The 17,869-nt window shown below is 53.0% G+C and overlaps 7 protein-coding genes across 7 annotated transcripts; 2 read left to right on the plus strand and 5 right to left on the minus strand.

The window, feature by feature from the left end:
• Positions 1 to 2,380: 2,380 nt before the first annotated feature.
• Positions 2,381 to 4,111, minus strand: LTS14_003351 (uncharacterized protein; the record flags this gene model as incomplete). The annotated part of the gene is made up of 1 exon (XM_064836056.1): positions 2,381 to 4,111. The coding sequence occupies one exon, from the start codon at positions 4,109 to 4,111 to the stop codon at positions 2,381 to 2,383; it is 1,731 nt and encodes a 576-aa protein (XP_064696265.1).
• Positions 4,112 to 4,785: 674 nt separating this feature from the next.
• Positions 4,786 to 5,533, plus strand: LTS14_003352 (uncharacterized protein; the record flags this gene model as incomplete). Its single annotated transcript, XM_064836057.1, has 2 exons — positions 4,786 to 5,095; positions 5,226 to 5,533. 2 exons carry the CDS (start codon positions 4,786 to 4,788, stop codon positions 5,531 to 5,533), a joined length of 618 nt encoding a protein of 205 aa, XP_064696266.1.
• Positions 5,534 to 6,183: 650 nt separating this feature from the next.
• LTS14_003353 (uncharacterized protein) lies at positions 6,184 to 8,311 on the minus strand (the record flags this gene model as incomplete). The annotated part of the gene is made up of 3 exons (XM_064836058.1): positions 6,184 to 6,538; positions 6,595 to 7,893; positions 7,938 to 8,311. 3 exons carry the CDS (start codon positions 8,309 to 8,311, stop codon positions 6,184 to 6,186), a joined length of 2,028 nt encoding a protein of 675 aa, XP_064696267.1.
• Positions 8,312 to 9,383: 1,072 nt separating this feature from the next.
• LTS14_003354 (uncharacterized protein) lies at positions 9,384 to 10,139 on the minus strand (the record flags this gene model as incomplete). Its single annotated transcript, XM_064836059.1, has 1 exon — positions 9,384 to 10,139. The coding sequence occupies one exon, from the start codon at positions 10,137 to 10,139 to the stop codon at positions 9,384 to 9,386; it is 756 nt and encodes a 251-aa protein (XP_064696268.1).
• Positions 10,140 to 12,176: 2,037 nt separating this feature from the next.
• Positions 12,177 to 12,725, minus strand: LTS14_003355 (uncharacterized protein; the record flags this gene model as incomplete). Its single annotated transcript, XM_064836060.1, has 2 exons — positions 12,177 to 12,426; positions 12,487 to 12,725. 2 exons carry the CDS (start codon positions 12,723 to 12,725, stop codon positions 12,177 to 12,179), a joined length of 489 nt encoding a protein of 162 aa, XP_064696269.1.
• Positions 12,726 to 13,137: 412 nt separating this feature from the next.
• Positions 13,138 to 13,904, minus strand: mrpl16_1 (39S ribosomal protein L16, mitochondrial; the record flags this gene model as incomplete). The annotated part of the gene is made up of 2 exons (XM_064836061.1): positions 13,138 to 13,787; positions 13,838 to 13,904. The coding sequence occupies 2 exons, from the start codon at positions 13,902 to 13,904 to the stop codon at positions 13,138 to 13,140; spliced, it is 717 nt and encodes a 238-aa protein (XP_064696270.1).
• A 321-nt stretch (positions 13,905 to 14,225) lies between these two features.
• On the plus strand, positions 14,226 to 17,536 carry rfc1 (DNA replication factor C complex subunit Rfc1; the record flags this gene model as incomplete). The annotated part of the gene is made up of 2 exons (XM_064836062.1): positions 14,226 to 17,137; positions 17,191 to 17,536. The coding sequence occupies 2 exons, from the start codon at positions 14,226 to 14,228 to the stop codon at positions 17,534 to 17,536; spliced, it is 3,258 nt and encodes a 1,085-aa protein (XP_064696271.1).
• Positions 17,537 to 17,869: the final 333 nt, after the last annotated feature.

The raw sequence follows: 17,869 nt of genomic DNA on the forward strand, positions 1-17,869 counted from the left end.
GATGGATGCGGATGGAGAGTTCTGATTGTTGTGTGAGGGAGGCGAGGAATGCTGGAATGTCTTCTACCTTAAGTACCACCAACGCCGCGGGTCGCTCAGTGGTGAATGAAGGCTGCTAGCCACCCCGGAAACCGCTAGCGGGAAGCAGGGACCAGGGACCAGCCAGTCACTTTGAGACCAGCTTGTTGCCGGCCACCCCAAAAAGCTCCTCGCGGCCTCAGTAGCCAATGGTAACCATGGCGTTTTTGCTACATCGCTGCCGTGTCGGACTCGATGTGATCCGCTTTTACGGGTCCCTACGCGGCTTTGACTTCCCAACACACAGGTCGTGGGCGTTGATTCACCCCGTTGCTGTGGATTGTTCACGTTATTACGGGCCGACACCTCGACTCTGCTCATGCGCCGATCTCGACATTGCCCGCCTGAAACCCCTCATGCACGAATCAGCGGTTCGAGTAGTCGATGTTTGCTCCTACGCAAATCGCGGCTCTTCTAAGCAGGTAGTTGTCAGGTCATCTGTAGCGCTAATGCGGACCACTCTGCAGGCTGCAGACTGGCGAACGCCTCTCTCGTTGGTGCATCAGATCTTTTCCGGCAACGACCGACTACTCCGCAGCTCACAATCGATTGGCGCCCGTTCACTGTTGCGGGGGCCATCAGAGACCGTATTACATCCATCTATTGACATTTGCCCACAGCATTACGAGGCAAGGTGGGGAGTGCAGACGGATCGCCGCACGAACAATGTGTGCATGGTCCACGCAAGGTGACGTTCGGCATACGACCGCTGCAAACCTTCGCAGTCAGTGAACCGCGGTCCACGACGGCTGGGTCGTACAGCAGAGCCGCGAAGGTGTGCTGGGTGGCGACTGGTGAGAGTCGCAACCACCCCGTTCACTGCCAAGATCGAGTTCTATAAGTAGAATGGCTAGGTAGCGCAAAGTCAATCTCTCTTACAGCTTCACTACCACGTAAGAGCTTTTCTTGCAGCTTGCCACTGAATAAATACTTCCGCTCGAGGGCGGCTAAGTATGCCTGTCTCCACATCGAAGTGCGCTCAACGCTCGTACATGTGGAGGTTGCTCTGTTCGTGTAGATCATGGACATAGCTTCCACGACGGCCTCGACGGGAGCACTCTCGCCTCTTTAGCTCGCGCATCAAAGGCAAGCTACTGCACAAACCATTGTAGACTTCACAGATGTATGAAGTGAATAACTCCGTTTATAGTCGTGCTCAAGAATAACCACAGACACTTCTTGTACAAATTATCGAACACTATTGATGATGTTCGTTCCAAACCCTGGTTGTAACGAGACACTTCTCAACGTACAGACTTGCCGAAAGTCCAGGCTTGCTCCGCTACCTTGCCTTAACGAGGTACTTTCTACTTCTCCACCCTGTATAGTGGCACGACTGCATTTACCCATCGACTATAGCGAGTGTTTTGGCTTCGATCTTCACGATGCGAGGCTGGCCGCTTAGCAGCTCGTTCCCTCTGCAGTCAGAAAGCTTACGACCGTCGTTGAAATGTGAGGTTGGAGAAGCAACGCAAGCAACGACGCTAGGCGAAACTCAAAGCCCATCACATGTTCCCGATTTGATTTCTCATTCGTCTTCGTTGACGACATCTCACCCACTCCGTCCGTCGTCCTTCCTACTCGAGCCGTGTTGCCATCGAGATAGTAGTCGCTGGCTGCTGCAGGGCCTCGCAAGCCGCACAGTAGCTTCGTCTACCTTTTTCATTCTTTCCCTTGCGGTTAGCTGTGCCGTCCAGCATGCATGTCACTGCTGTATACAGCTCACTTTAGCAGATCCGGCTCACCGACACGAAGGTAGCACAGAGTATGTACGGAGCGAAGACGAGGCTTGACCACCTGGAGCATCTTGTATCATGAAAGCAAGATTACGAGCACTGAAGCTTTGATCTACAATGCTGCCGCTACATCTACATTTGATCCTTCGACGAGCAAATCGCGACCTAAATAGCCACCAAACACTTTTTGGAAGATATGATAGCCAATGCTCCAAAGCTAGATCGGTGCCAATGCAACGTCCAGACTAAAAGTCGGTCAACAACTCAATTGCCAGATCTCGCGACATGTCGTGCTTCGAGATGCGCCCAAAACCAGAAGATCACCAGTCATGCAACAAAAGGTAGCCCCAACCCGCCAACCGAGGCTCGCAAGTAGCACAAACGCCATCCCTTGCGCCGTCGCAGCGTGAACAAAGAGCAGCGCTATGAACGCAGCAGAAAGAAGTAAATGCAATCGCAGTGACACGATCATGTAGAATCGTGTCTCAGTCAGCGCACTGTAAGCTCGCTTGCAAGTCGAGGATGAAGAGTCAACGCCGCCAATCTGCCATTCTAATGAACGTTGTTTACTGCCCACAAGCACCAGCCTGGTGAGGGATAAACGCCGCAGCAATGTTCGCCGACAACTTGTCCTTGCTCTGCGCTGTAGGTTGGGTTCTCAATACCTGCCCATAAGTATCGACAATGGGGAACCGAGCACGCCGCTCCAAGTCATCCAGCTCCATGTGGCTACGGATATACTTGTTCTGGCTGTCATCGGGCACCTTGTAATCCCATGGCGTCCACAAGCCTTGTTTCAGCGCAGAGTAGCAGAACATGCGCTGACGTTGGCGTTTCAGGACGTCCTCGGTGATCTTCTCCATGTCCCACTTGGTCGTGGCTTCGTCCACGAAGGAGTTGTAGACCTTTTTAGTGAAAGGTTCGTCGCTCGCGGCGAGGTTTTTCAGCTCTGATGGGTCGTCCGCGAGGTTGAAGAGCAGGTCTGGGTCCGCTGGGCAGGTGATATACTTCCAGTTGCCGCGACGGATCATCATCATGGGTGCGACGGTGCCTTCGCCCATATACTCGGCGAAGACGGTGTCGTGGGTGTCCTTTCCTCGCAGATGAGGCACCATCGACTTGCCATCCATCGGCAGACCTGGGATGAGCTTGGCACCGACTATTTCGGCAAGAGTTGGCAGCATATCTAACGTGCTGACGTTTTGCGGAACGTGGTGTGGATGCCACAGCTTGGGATAGCTGAAGAGCAGTGGCACGCGGACAGAAGACTCAAAGTAAGACATCTTGTACCAGAGGCCACGCTCTCCAAGCATATCGCCATGATCGCCAGAGAAGACAATAATGGTGTTATCATCCAAGCCACACTGCTCCAGTGTGTCAAGCAGCTTGCCAATGCAGTCGTCGACATAGCTGACGGCACCATAGTACGCACGCTTGGCCCTCTTCACCTGAGCGTCAGTGAAGTCGTAGTCCTCAAGGTCGCAGACATGCTGCAGACGCTTGCTGTGAGGATCTTGCTGATCCTTGGGAATGTTGACCTTTGGCATATCAATCTCGACATCCTCGTACATATCCCAGTACTTCTTCTCAATTGTATACGGGTCGTGTGGGTGAGTGAGCGATACTGTGAGGCAGAAAGGCCTGCTACCTACCGGCTTCCGTACATGATCGTACATGAACTGCTTAGCCTTGTACATGACCTCCTCATCATAGTCGAGCTGGTTGCTTCTAACACATGGTCCCGCCTGCAGGATCGATGCACTGTTGTGGTACCATTCCAGCCTGGTGTCCGGCTCGTCCCAGTTCACTGACCATCCCATATCACCTGGATAGATATCCGGCGTGAGCCTATACTCGTAGCCATGAAGTTGATCGCCGATGAAATGCATCTTCCCTCCCAGTACACATTCGTATCCTTGCTTGCGTAGGTAATGAGCGTATGTTGGTGTGTCTTCGGATATCGGCGAGGCATTGTCGTAAGCACCTATTTTGGACGGGAGCTGGCCACTGATCATGGCCATGCGACTGGGTGCACATAGTGGTGCATTGCAGTATGCTGAGTCAAACACCACAGATCGTTCCGCGAGCTTGTCAAGGTTTGGCGTCTTGATTTGTGAGTCTTTGTTGTACATATTCAGCTGTGGTGCGGCCAGCTGATCGGCCATGATGTATAATATGTTCGGCTTAGACTGGAACAGTGGTGTGCTGAAACCATTCTGACCAGCAAAGCCGACGGGAGGTGACACTGGAGGCGTATCTGGTAGCTGCTTTCGCAGCCGGTCTGCTAGGTTGTCCATGACGGAGTGTTGTGTGTTGTAGTATGTCTTTGTTCAAGTGAGAGTCAAGATACGCGTGGTCTTGCTCAAGAGGAGACGGGAGGTATTAGTAGTTGCTCTGCCGCGGACCCTATAGGGACTGAAACGCTGAACAGATTACGAGATCTAGCAAACGTGACGATGGGGACAGGAGATATTAGCAAGCCGGACCATGGCACCATATAAGGGAGGAAGGCGTTTGGAGGCATGATGATACACCGCATTGCGTGCTCGTCGCCGTCAGTCGTGTGCTTGCGGTCCAGAATTTTGGGGAAAATGGCGCTAGTGATGCAAACCCCGGCACCAAACCCATGCGACAACAGGAGCTTAAATCATTGCCGGGGCAGCCTCAAACATCTTCAAACCGCACAACTTTTGGACTCAACCCTCATTCATCTACGTACAGACACGAGTGCGGAAGTTGCCTGGTTCTATGGTAGAGGTGTGGACATTCGCTTGCGAGGCACGAAGCTGGGTGGCGAAACAGCTGACGCAGCAGAATTTTCATAAGCCCGGGCTATACCTTTCCTGGGTCCTCGGACGAGCCACGCAGTATTAGTGACCAGCACAGCAATCGAAGCCGATAAGCCTAATCAGCAGCGTCGATACAGACCTGTTGCAGCGCACCAGCCTGCTCAAGAGACTCCCGTCGCATAATGGCCAACGTCCAGGATCGAGGACCGCCTTCGACGGCCAACATTGCACTTGCTACTGCGATCGTATCTGGTCTTGCCGGCTACTACCTAGGCCAAGCCCGCTCTATCGGACTCTTCGGTGGCTCCACCCCACGTCGCACGTCGCCGGATGAGAAGGCAGACGAGGCTTCCGATATCAGTGATGCAGCCGATAAAAGCGGAGACGAAGAAGACGACGTGCAGGATCTTGGCGAGCTGAAGAGCTTTGCCGGCAGTACCGAAGAGTGCAAACTTGTCCTCGTGGTTCGCAATGACCTGGGAATGACAAAGGGTAAGTGGCGACGAGGGTAGTGTGGTACCTCGATCCAGTATCTGAGTCCTGCTTCCTGCAGCATGAACTTCATGCACCATACCACCCTGTGACTCATAGCTTCCATGCAGTGTACTGATACTGCTCTCAGGTAAGATCGCTGCTCAATGCGGGCATGCCACGCTCGCTTGTTATAAGACCATGATCCGCACGAATCCTGCTCACCCTGTGCTCCGCCAGTGGGAGAGGACGGGTCAAGCGAAGGTGGCGGTCAAGGTCGAGAGCGAGGAAGATATGCTCATGTTGCAGGCGCAAGCCATTAGTCTGGGGTTGTGCGCACAGGTCATACACGACGCCGGCCGCACGCAGATTGCCAGTGGTTCTGCGACCGTTCTGGGTGTTGGCCCGGGACCAAAGAGTGAAGTCGATAAGGTCACGAGTCACCTGAAGCTCTTGTGAGCAGCTGCGGGAACATCAGACGTCGATGATAGCTCAATATCAGCTGAGTATCATGAGTGAATGGGACTGCTCGTGCTGCTCGACCGCATGCTTTGCATGATCTCGTCTGACCAGGTGGCGCTATGGTCTGAATGCGTTGCCCGGATCGATGCCGGAAACTTCATGTATTAATTCAGCTTCTGGACATGGAGTCGTCCTGCTAGGACTACTATATGATCAACCGTCCAGGTCCTGGGATTACCTCTCACCTACGCACAGCTAAGCTGGCTAGCTCACGCATCGCACTGCGCCGGCGAGCTTGGGATCGACGGGTTTTAGCCTCTCAACAAATCCCTGACTATGTTTGCCAGAGGTGAGATAGGGCAGAAGGGTGCTGATCGGACCGGCAAACTCCGGAAGGACACTTGTTATCAACGCCGATCCCTCCGCGATTGTCAAGTCGTTTTGAAGGAGCCAAACGTGCGCTTCCCTGGCAGGACTGTCCTTCAATGACGCTGCCAATCGCTTCACCGTTATGAGGCTTTAGCAGATCTGACATCTGTGGCGGTCTGCACTCATACACCATGCCTATCAGTATACGGGAACGAGCGTGACTGCCCCATTAGTAGTTGTGGAGCACTTTCATTATTGGCTTAGTACACGATATAGTATCATTTACACTTTACGACCTCTTGTATCAACGTCGGACCATTCTCATCCATAACCATCCTAGCCTTCCGAAGGTGTCCAGGCAATGGTGCAGTACCCCTGCCGTCACATTCGTCGATATCTTCCGTCACCATGCTGATACGACCCACACGAACTATCGTAGAGAAGGTGTTCTCAAAAGCACTGCCCATGAGCAGTATCGACGCGAGCCCGATCGTGACAGCGAGCGCGGCGAACAGCAAAGCTAAGCCGTATGCGATCCACAGTGTCGTTCTCGAGTAGACGTATGTGTTTCGGTATGTCTGAAGTGCAACATTGATCAAGGCCGGCGAGGCGTATGGTGAGGAGGCATTTGCTCTGTGTAACGACGTCAATAGCTGCACGTAATTCTCTGCCAGCTGATGATTGCCTACTGTAGATACTGCTCGCTCAGGAGACTCAGTGTGATATTCTGGAAAAGCTCTTCCAGCGTCTTCTGAAGGTTGCCGCGTGTCCCAGTCGTGTTCGTACTCACCAAGCCTGACATCAACGTGCCCCTCCCAGCCTGGACCATGGATTGCAGATCTAAGCCTACCGAGTTAGGGTCAAGTGTGCTGCCGAAGCGCCAGCGCGCAACAAAGTCAAGCTCCGCAGTATCCATCAATATGCTCTCGGTTATCGCAGACGTGGTTGTCAGAGTAGGTACAGTTGTGGTGCCATCTCCCAGTCCTATCGATCCAATGATCTTCCGATTGAAAGCGTCGGTTATGGCCTGGTATGATAGCAGCTTTGCCAGGTCAGGCTGGAAGACACATTGCTGGCCGATCATGTTCAGGGTGCTGCACGAACCGTTGTTCAGATTAGCCAGGGACCAATCTGCCATAGCTTGTGTATAATGACTGTTTGGCCCTTGGTAGAGGTCGGCAGGTCCTGTGACACAGCTGACAGGCACAACGGGCTCAACTTCTGTGGCATTTGTGAGCTTGCTGTCAACATGCTGGAAGCCATTGGTGTAGTCGAAGCTCGCTGTCTGGGATGCGTTGAGGGCTGTACACCGCAACAGTGTGGCATTACCAAAATACGTAGCTTCAGCAGTTTTCTTGTAGCCCATTGTATCGCTGACATTCTTAGCCCTGCCGAATTGGACTTGCATCATACAGGCACCAGGGTAGAGCTCGTCTCCCATAAGAATGCTGGTGAACATCTCAGGTATGGTGGCCACCCATAGGGCAGTTGGGATACCGCTCGATAGAGAAGAGTCAGCCAGTCTCATACTGCCGTTGCTGTAGGCGAACGGATATGGTGCCGTCTGGGAGATCTCCACCCAAGACAGATAACCCGGCGAGTTCCTACATCTTGTGGCATTGTTGAGGTATTCGAAGATGTTGTCCCAGATGGCAGTCCTCTGTTGGCCAATCACATTGCTGCACTGCAAAGCGGGCCCAGAGTAGTCTAGAGTCCAGCTAGTGTTCGATGCTGGCGGCGATATAGGCAGTATCTGTCCCTGTGCAGCCACTGCGCTCGCGATCCTTTGCACGAGCTGGCCAGGTCCTTCATAGCAGTACTGTGTATAATTCTCGTTGCTCGGTCCACTCCCTCTCATGCCGGCAAGGAAATTGAGGTTGACGAAATCGAATTTTGGCACATGTGCCGGTATCAAAGGAGCTGGCTGAACAAGAGCACTCTCTACCGAGAGTGTTGAAGGCGTGACAATAGACGCTACCGGAATACACCTGTTGAGATTCGTCAACAATGTCCGGGAGTTCAAAGGACGCACCATGACATATACCATGCGATGATAGCTAGCAAAAGCAGCAAAGGCCGTTTCCACCATACGTGAACCTTGAAAAGATCCGCAGCATTCGCTAGCACTCCGTGCATGGTATCGATGCTAGGGAGCTTGAGGCCCTTGTGTGACACCTGTAGAGCTCGCCAGAACGTCTGCGTGTAGGCCACAGTGACAGCTAGTGCCAACATGGCCTTGACTAGAAACGCAAAAGCGGTCCCAGCTGCCGTGTTGAATTGTTGTTTCGAGACAGTCGCCCCTGCGAGATTATAGGACCCTGTTGGAGCGACCTCGCCAGCAAGGCTCAAGTAGAACAGGTGATGTCCGGTCGCCAGTAGTGCTCCACATGTCAAGGCCAGCAACATTGTGGCAGGTACCACCCAATGAATATGTCGTTCATAAGCCATGGCTCCAATCACCTTCCTCGAAGGGACCAAACCGAGCTGAGGAAAAGAACAGCATCGAAGGAAAATGTCGCATAGTCACGACCGTCGACCTATACTATGCCAAAGCCTTGTGGCACAGTAGGTCGTCAGATATGAAGCATACGCGCCAGACAAGACGAAAACCCATCCTGGTTGGTGGGCTACGCGCCATCGGGCGACATTTCGCAATTGTGGTCGTGCGGTCTGTAGACACGGGTCCACAGTTGAACAGGAAGTCCTTTGAAGTCAGCGGAGCGCCGAAGTACTGTTTGACATATTCATAGTCCTTCTTGGGACGTGGCCAATTGACGCGTAGACAGCAAAACGCTGTAGTCTCAAGGTTGAGGGCCGGAGTGGTAAAGCGCTAGAGGCTGCTTTCACAGGTAGCATCGCTGCACTTAAAGCTTGTTCAGCGTATGCTGAAGCTATCCTGTGTTAGGACCATAAGACGCATCGTGATGTTAAACAGAAGACTACAACGGTAAGAGAGGATGAGCATGACAGAGAACGAGCGTTCACCGTAACGTTCAATGTAGTGAGGTCTTTAGATTCAGGCTATTTACCACTTTGCTACTACTCGGGGTCCAGACGATCTTGCAAGCGAGCGAGATTATAATCAAGAAAGACATTTTGCAATCGGTGAGTACCATATACAAGCGACAGACTACCGACTGATGTATATAATCTCGAAGACGATGCACCGTAGCTCAAGCCTAAACACAACCCAAAACTCCATCCAGCATGATTGCCGTCCATCAGGTAACCCACACATACATGCTGTTTCATTGATCATGACCAAGTCGTGCAGGCGGCAGCAAACACAGTTTGCGCGCGATCCTGATAACTTTTCACCCGTCCAGCCAAGACCCCAAGCCACCCTGCAATGTGAAGCGTCTATAGACAAGAAGAAGATCAAAGGATTGTGGACAAGCGCCAACCAAAGCGGACGCTTGTCGTATCAACAAGAAAGGCAAAGTCGTGAAGCGTTGACGAGGCCGTCGATACCGAGCAATTAAGCAGCGGTAGCATGGGCACGTGCGTGACGCTTGGAGTGGTGGCGCCAGTGGGTGACAGTCGCGACCTCAGTGACGACGGCAGTGGCAACCTGAGTGACGGTTGCGCCAGCGTCATTGGTGGTGACAGCGCTCGAGGTCGAGACAAGCGTGGCGAGCGTGGTCAAAGCAGTGGATGCGGCCTGCGAGTTGGTCGTCTGAGCGACGCTGGAAAAGGTAGAGCTGGCGGCAGCGACGGAAGATGAAGCGGAGGCGGCGGCGCCGTCATTTTGGGACTCGCCGGAGCAGAGAGTGACAGTAATGTCGGCGTCTTGAGAGCACGACTGCATGCCATAAGCATCGTCGGTCGCGTAGCGGTAGGCCTGCTGCTTAGGGGTGCAGGGGCTGGACGTGGCATTGGCAGTAATTTCCCAGTCACCGGACCATGGGTTGCCGTTGACATCGCTCAGGTCATACCAGATGATGCCGTCGTTGTGGAAGGTGTACTCGTACTGCATAATGTCGCTGTTCCAGTTCGTCTTGTCCTTAGAGAGCTTAATGGACCAGCCGTTGCCGTTGGACAACTCGGTCCACTGTTGAGTGTAGGAGTCTCCGGACTTCAATGTGCGGTCAACCTCGTTGAACCCACCACCTTGGGCGGGGACATTGGCGAGGAACACATCGTAGTTGCACTTGCTTACGACAGTGGCCGAGCCGACGGACTGTGCGACAGCAGTGGTGGCCAGAAGGGCCGCAGAAGCAAGGATTGCGTACATTTTCGATTGATCGTAAATTGTCTATCGGTCGTGATATAATGTTCAGATGCGCGTGTTGAGCTGGAAGTCTAGAGAGTGAAGACTTTTGAGTTGCTTAGCAGAATGAGTGAGAGCTGGTTCAGTAAAAGAGTGATACCGCACAGCAGTGGTAAGCAGCTTTCCAGAGCGCAAGAGAGAGATAGAGAGCGTGGTGAGAAAAGGAAACCAGGACAACGTGCGCGATCGACGGGGGATCTTATTGCAAAGCTGTCGCGTCCTCAGCGCAGAGTCCTCCCGTTGGCCCCATAAAACGTGGTCAAGCAGCGCTATTCAGCACTATTCCCCTGAGAGCCTTAGCAGCCCGACGGCTGGGCAATCAGAGTGCAGCCCTATGTCGTATCCTAGTCGATGGACCGTTGGCCGCGGCAGCTTCAGCAGGGAAGTTTCTGTCTCGGCCTACCAAGCCCAAAGAGGCAGCTGATCCAAGACTTCACCAACGCCTCGGACTCAGGCACCGGGAAGGCACCGAGCCTTGATTCGCTGGCCAAGCGGTTGGTGATCCGTACCTGCAGGTCCGTCAACGTCTCAAGGGGCCTAGTGTCGACTCCCGACATTCTATACGATGGCTGCTCTCACACACCAGAAATTTGCTATTCGTCCAGTCGCCGCACTCGGGAGTGCATTTGACTGTCATTCGTTGCTCTCGTCGTTGACCTTTCTGGGCAATAAATCTCTTCGCACTGAGTTCAGAGGCTTCACACCCTCATAAATCTTAGGGTCATGTTCTCGAGTCGAGATGAATGTCACTTTAGCCGAGCTTACGTTTAGGATTGCTTACGCTGCACACTTCATTTCGTCCGGTGGGGTGGCTTTGAGGCTCAGAGAGACACATCATTTCTGCCTTTCGTAACGTGCCTTGATTTGCCGCGAGACCACAATCTCTCGATCGAGGCTGCGCAGATACAGGCTTGTACCAGATTTCAGAATCGGTGTTGTCGTGGCAGTTGTCCGCGACCAGCAACGACTTGTCCATCACAATCGTCAGCCCGCAGCGCATTTCTTGTTGTCCGACCGCCTGCAGCTCCTGCGACCACTCATGATCCTGGATCGTGATTGCTGCGCATTTGGTGCCACCTCAGTCGCTGACGGAAGTGGGTAATGTTGAATTCTGTGGCTGGAGACGAGAATCGGAGCTGCACGCTGAGCGCATCTTGCAGCATTGCCGAGCACTCTGCTCTTTCGGTCGCGGCCATGGCCACGGCAGTGGCAACAATCGTTGTGGTTGATCGAGTGAAGACCGCTCTTATCGTCACCATTTCGATGCTCAGAAGATCGACAACGGCCACGGTGATGCGCAAAACGGTCGTTTATGCGCACTGGGACGCGATGTAGATCTGGTATGAAGACGGCGTCGTGATAGACGAGCGTCTAACGGCTCTCCCGTCTCCTGGGATCTCTGTTGCACCAGATTGTTATTACCACGACCATTCGCGGGTGGCGACATGGGAACGATGCGTACCCTGCCAACATTGTTCTTTTGCTCCCGGATAAGGAGACCTGCATAATGACACCTTCTTGTCGTAAGCGAGACATTGTCAGGCCATCCACTGAAATGCCAATGTCACCAAGCCGATACCTGACAACCTGTTCTCGAGGGGATGGTGTCAGTCACTTGGATTGGCAAGATAAAAGCCGTTCAAGATATTTGCAGCAGACTGCACTGCCTTGACGGTGAGCACGAAACACACATTGACTTCGACCGCTAAGGCGTTGAACGAGACATCCTGAGACTGTACACTCACCTCACTTGAAGATGCCTCGACTACCTGCCACAGCAACTATTGCCATTTATATGTCCGGCATCAATCACCCTAGCACCTTGGTTGAAAGGGGCCATCTTCGCAAATGAACAGAATGTACACCAATCGCTTAAGTCTCTATTGCGACCAGACAACTGGCAGCCAGTAAAACAAGCCAGTGGTAGCTGGGCTAAAGTGACATTCCTCAAAAAAGCTTTTCATCCTACTCCCCCTTCCGGCCCCCGTTCGTGGTCATCGCTCACGATCTAAGTAGCTCCTGTGCCTTCTGTGTGTCGATATTGCTCAGTTGAGCCTTCGCTGCGACTTTGAGTCTGATCATCAGTGATGGCTTTGGATTGACGTCGTTCTCGGTGGCACACTTGGATTCCATTGCGTGGTCTTCGAGGCTCGAATCATCCTCGCTGAGACCATTGATCTCGTCCTCGTCATCTGTCTCGCCACCTGCAAACCGTCCCATCGACTCTCCTTTCGTTTTCTTCTGTCCTGGCCTGCAAAACCGAAAACTTGTCAGTACATGGCGACAAGCTAGATCATTACACGATACGTACCGATATAGCATGACCTCCACCCCAGATCTATCTTCCTTTCCACCATCAGTATGCTCATGGTACACGTGCTTCCTAAGGACTTGGGCAGCCCCATTGTCCATCTTCGCGTCTGCAGGAGCGCCTTCACGATCGGAAGTCTGCCATTCGCAATATCTACACTTGCGCTCACCTGGGCAGATGACCAGCGGCCCGAACTTGGGCCATGGCGGATGCTTGTGACCGTGCTCGCAGGCTGGCATGGTCGATCTTGGAATGGTACTGCGCTATGATGACATTGGACGTGTTGTATATGTGCACGCTAGGCATCGAAGTGCAGGTATCGTGTCTCCTGTTTGTGAGTAGCGCGGGAAACTATCGCGATGAGGTGAATGGTATCTCTCCAACGTAGTCGCGATATGATGGAGTGACGTTGAACGCAGAGTGCGGACCTGCCTGTTCAGCTTCACCGCGCATTTGACCTCAGTTTATTGACGCTGCTCCGAACTGTCCTTTATTTATTAGCCATGGTAAGCGTGAATATCGGCAGAGTGCTCCCACTCCTGCACATCAGCCGTCTGACGTTTCGAAGAGCAATTCTTGTCACCGGACATCCGGTAGACTTGAGATGATCTTGAGCAGCTTCCCAGGTAACGTTACACGATACACGCTAGATCATACAGTAGCATCCATCCTGTTCGCGCTCCCCTCCAGGTTCGGCATCGCAGCTTTGCTTATATCCATTCTCGGCCTCCTGAGCATCTCTTCCGTGTATCCTTCGGTTAACTTCGTGATGCCCATCATGGGTGGATCGTTCTTCCTCACGAATTCATACGTCCCAGGCAGCTTGTTCCCAGCAATCCTCATCGCATCCTTGACCACTGCCTCATGCACATCCCCTTTCAGCTCAAAGATCACTCTTGACACTGGTACACGAGCACACCAGTAATCGAAACTCCCTTTGCCTTTACCCATACGCTGATCGTTTCCACTGGTGTATACGCCTATGTTTGCAGACACGCGGGCGTACAGGCGGTATTTCATCCCTCGTAGTCGTTGCCGGATCGTCGCATCGGCGATTTTGAGTTGGGAGGCACTTATCCGTCTGTCGTGGTCCTTTAGCCGTATGCCATAGTCGCCCCAGACGAGAGTTGTGCCGCGTGTGCTGCCGCCGGTTGGTACTCGAGGTCGTCCTTTTCGTGATTTACTGCTTTCACCAGCCTTTGGTGAGAGCCAGTTCAGGGTCTTAGGGGTGCTGGAGAAGGCACGTGTCTGGAATTGAGATGGTGTTGTCGAGATGAGAGCTTGCAGAGCACTCTGGAGGCCTGAGCAAAGTCAGTCAAGCACAGGGATGGATGAAGATGCTGGAACTCACAGCATGCTCTTGTGGTGAAGGAGGAGAGGAGGGACGTAGAGAGCGGTCTGAGCTGTTGCGCGGCCATTGCGATGGGATTTTGACCAGACGTGCGCGTACCAGAGCTGGCCTCGCTCGGTCGACAAGGTATGAGAAGAGCTCCCGCGCGAGAGTCGAGGTGCAATGGCCCACTAATCAAATATTGATTGAGCTTATCGAATCCATGCTGCGGCTGACCCCGTAAATGACGATCGCGACTTCCACGCGAAGGCACGCGTCACATTTCAAAGCTCCAGGCGACGAAGCACTGGTCAAGGCCGCATGCCAATTCACCCATTGTTCCTCTATCTTTGTGTACACATAGTGATGGACGGGTAATACAAAAGCTGTACGACCGGTTCTAACGACCATGCCGTCAGACATTCGCTCTTTCTTTGGCGGAAAGGGAGGTTCACCAGCAGCGGAGAAGCCAAAGGCGGCGGAACCGAAACCCAAAGGTCGAGGAAGAGCGCGCAAGGTTGTTAGCGACGACGAGGATGAAGAGTTACAAGACGTCAAACCCAAGAAAGCCACACCAAGGAAGAAGCAGCCGGAGCCGGAAAATGCAGCAGAGGAGACGACGGCCGACAACTACTTTGCCCAGGGCAGTAAGCCCAAACGAAGCGATACTGGACGACCGAAGGCACGAGGTAAGCCTGCAGCAGAAGAGACGCCGAAGAAGCAAGCGAATGGCAAGAAGGCGGAGACCAATGGCGGGCGAAGCTCTGCGAGGAAGAAGGACACGAGTTATGCCGAGCTAGATGCTGAGGACTTTCCGGATGATGACTTGATGGACGAGGACGGTGGTGCGGACAATTTCAAGCAAGAAGCTGAGGTTGGAAGGCGCGCGGGCGATGACTATCAGGAAGGTACAGACGATGAGGACGATAAGCCACTTGTGCCAAAACGGGCGGAGAGAGCAGGCAAGCAGAAAAAGCTCAAAAATCACGACCAGGATGATTTTGAGCCAGACGCAGATGTGGACATGAAAGATAGTAACCCTAACGACGATTTCTTGGTACCTGATGCGGATGAAGAAGTGGTTATGGACGAGCCGGCCAAGAAGACACCTGCCAAAGCGAGTAAGAAGCGCAAGTCAGCGGCGCTGGAGGATGAGGACGACGATCTGGACACGGAGGAAGTCAAGCCAGCCAAGAAACGAGCTACACCAGCAAAGAAGGCCGCGAAAAAGGACGAACCACAGGAGAGTGCAAAGATGAAGGCCATCTTTGACAGTATACCGACTGTGCAAGCTCCTGAGCCGCCGGCGAAAACTGATGGCGATGGTGCTAAGCCCAAATTCCAATATGGAGGTCAACACGCGAATTCTGCTGTTCCAGCTGGTGCCATGAACATGAACGACATACCACAAGGCGAGGAGAACTGTCTTGCTGGCTTGACTTTCGTGTTCACGGGTCAGCTTACTCAGCTGGGTAGAGATCAGGGACAAGCCCTTGTCAAGCAGTATGGTGGCAAAGTGACCACTGCGCCGTCGAAAAAGACGAGCTATGTGATCCTTGGCGAAGACGCAGGCCCGAAGAAGCTGGAGACGATCAAGCAGCATGGGCTCAAGACTATCAATGAAGACGGACTTTTCGAGCTGATCAAGCGACTACCTGCGAACGGTGGTGATTCGGCTGCAGCTGGGAAGATGGCGGAGAAGCGGGCTAAGGACGAAGCAGAAATGCGCAAAGCAGCCGAAGAGATGGATCGAGAGGAGAAAGCTGCACAAGCCGTTAAAAAGGCGAAGGCCGCCGCGTCAACGAATGGCAAGGCTGCTGCACCGCAGAGCAAGGGCAAGGAGTCGACTGTCGGGCCAGACACTCGACTATGGACTGTCCGATATGCGCCACAGCAGCTCAGTCAGATCTGCGGCAACAAAGGCCAGGTCGAGAAGCTGACGCGGTGGCTTCGAGCGTTTCCCAAAAGTCAGTCAAAAGGCTTCAAGCTGCCTGGTGCGGATGGATCGGGTATCTATCGAGCTGTCATGATTCATGGACCACCAGGTATTGGCAAGACGACTGCTGCGCATCTCGTGGCAAAGCTGGAAGGCTATGATATCGTCGAGTCGAATGCTTCAGATACTCGCAGCAAAAAGCTTGTCGAGACTGGATTAAAAGGCGTACTTTCGACAACTTCGTTGATGGGCTACTTTGGATCTGGCGGCTCTGATGCCGATGCGTCCAAGAAGAAGCTTGTTCTGATCATGGACGAGGTGGACGGTATGTCGGCTGGTGATCGTGGTGGTGTTGGCGCGTTGGCTGCAGTCTGCAAAAAGAGTCAGATACCTATGATCCTGATCTGCAACGATCGTAAGCTGCCGAAGATGAAGCCTTTCGACTTCGTCACCTATGATTTAGGCTTCAGACGACCCACGACAGATATGATCAGAAGCAGGATTAGTACGATTGCTTTCAGGGAAAATCTGAAGATCCCGCCGAATGTCATCAATGCGCTGATCGAGGGCAGCGGCGCAGATATTAGGCAGGTTGTCAACATGATCTCTACTGCCAAGCTTGATGCTGAGGCCATGTCTTTCGAGGAAGGCAAGGACATGTCGAAGGCTTGGGAGAAGCACATCGTCCTGAAGCCCTGGGACATGGTGTACAAGATCTTGGGTGGTGGGCTCTTCAACGCCGCCTCGAAGAGTACTCTCAATGACAAACAGGAGCTCTACTTCAACGATCACGAATTCGCGCCTCTGATGCTACAGGAGAATTACCTTGGCACGAATCCACAGCGGACGAACCAATACAATGAAAATCCGAAGATGAAGAAGTTGGCGACTCTGGACCTTGTCTCGAAAGCCGCTAGCTCGATCTCTGATGGTGATCTCGTCGACCGCATGATCCACGGAAGCCAGCAGCAATGGGGTCTGATGCCTACACACGCCATGTTCTCTTTCGTACGTCCTGCCAGCTATGTGTATGGCAGTACCGCTGGTCATGGCCAGACGAGATTCACTACGTGGCTGGGCAAGAATTCAAGCCAAGGCAAACTCATGCGCATGGTCAAGGAGATTCAAGGACATATGCGCCTGCGTGTTACTGCTGATCGACATGAGATTCGTCAGACATATCTGCCCGTCCTGTACGAGCGACTGATCAAAAAGCTCAAAACTGATGGTAAGGAGGCTGTGCCGGAAGTCATTGAGCTTATGGACAGCTATTACCTTACCAAGGACGATTGGGAGGCTGTTTTTGAGTTGGGTGTCGGCAATGCAGATTGGGAGAAGGCGGAGAACAAGATCGAGACGCAGGCCAAAGCCACCTTCACCAGACTGTACGTCAATGGCCTTGTTGTACGAAATACAAACCATGCTGACAACCGAATAGATACAACCAGCAATCTCACCCTCTGCCCTTTATCAAAGCAAGTCAGATCATGGCACCCAAGCGTGCGCCTGCGAAAGAGCGTCCGGACCTGGAAGAAGCACTTGAGGAGTCAGAGGAGGAAGCCATGGATGCTGCAGAAGCTGTGGCAGACGACGAAGAGGATGTCGACTTATCGAAGGACAAGTATGTTAAGCAGCCGAAGAAGCGTAAGGCTGCTACTTCGGGTGGCGCGAAGGCAGGAGCGAGCAAGAAGAGGAAGACGAAGGGCGATGAGGATGAGGAGGAAGCAGAGGACGAGAAGCCTGCGAAGGGCAAAGCCAAGGGAAAAGCCAAGGCCAAGAAGTAGATGTGGTCCGCTGTGCGAGCACTGAGGCTCCATGACTATGGCTTAGCTGAACGGCTCGAAGCTTTCTGCTGTTGCTGTCGAGAGGTCAGTTGCATGTGTATCCATAGCTACATGTACCAAGATCACGTTATACATTTGTTCGGGCTTGACCGAGCATCATGACTTCGCATACAGTCGTATCTACGTGTTGTTGTTGGATCGAAGGTGAGCACGCGACAGTGGCGGCGAATGCGGCGAAGACGGAGGAAGTGCTCAGTCGTGTCCGTGCATCATCTAGGAAATTATGTAGCTATCCATCGACTACCATATTCCAACACACCACGGCTATCGCAT

The sequence above is a fragment of the Recurvomyces mirabilis genome (assembly GCF_035927965.1).
Source record: "Recurvomyces mirabilis strain CCFEE 5264 chromosome Unknown scaffold_7, whole genome shotgun sequence".
Taxonomy (NCBI): domain Eukaryota; kingdom Fungi; phylum Ascomycota; class Dothideomycetes; order Mycosphaerellales; family Teratosphaeriaceae; genus Recurvomyces; species Recurvomyces mirabilis.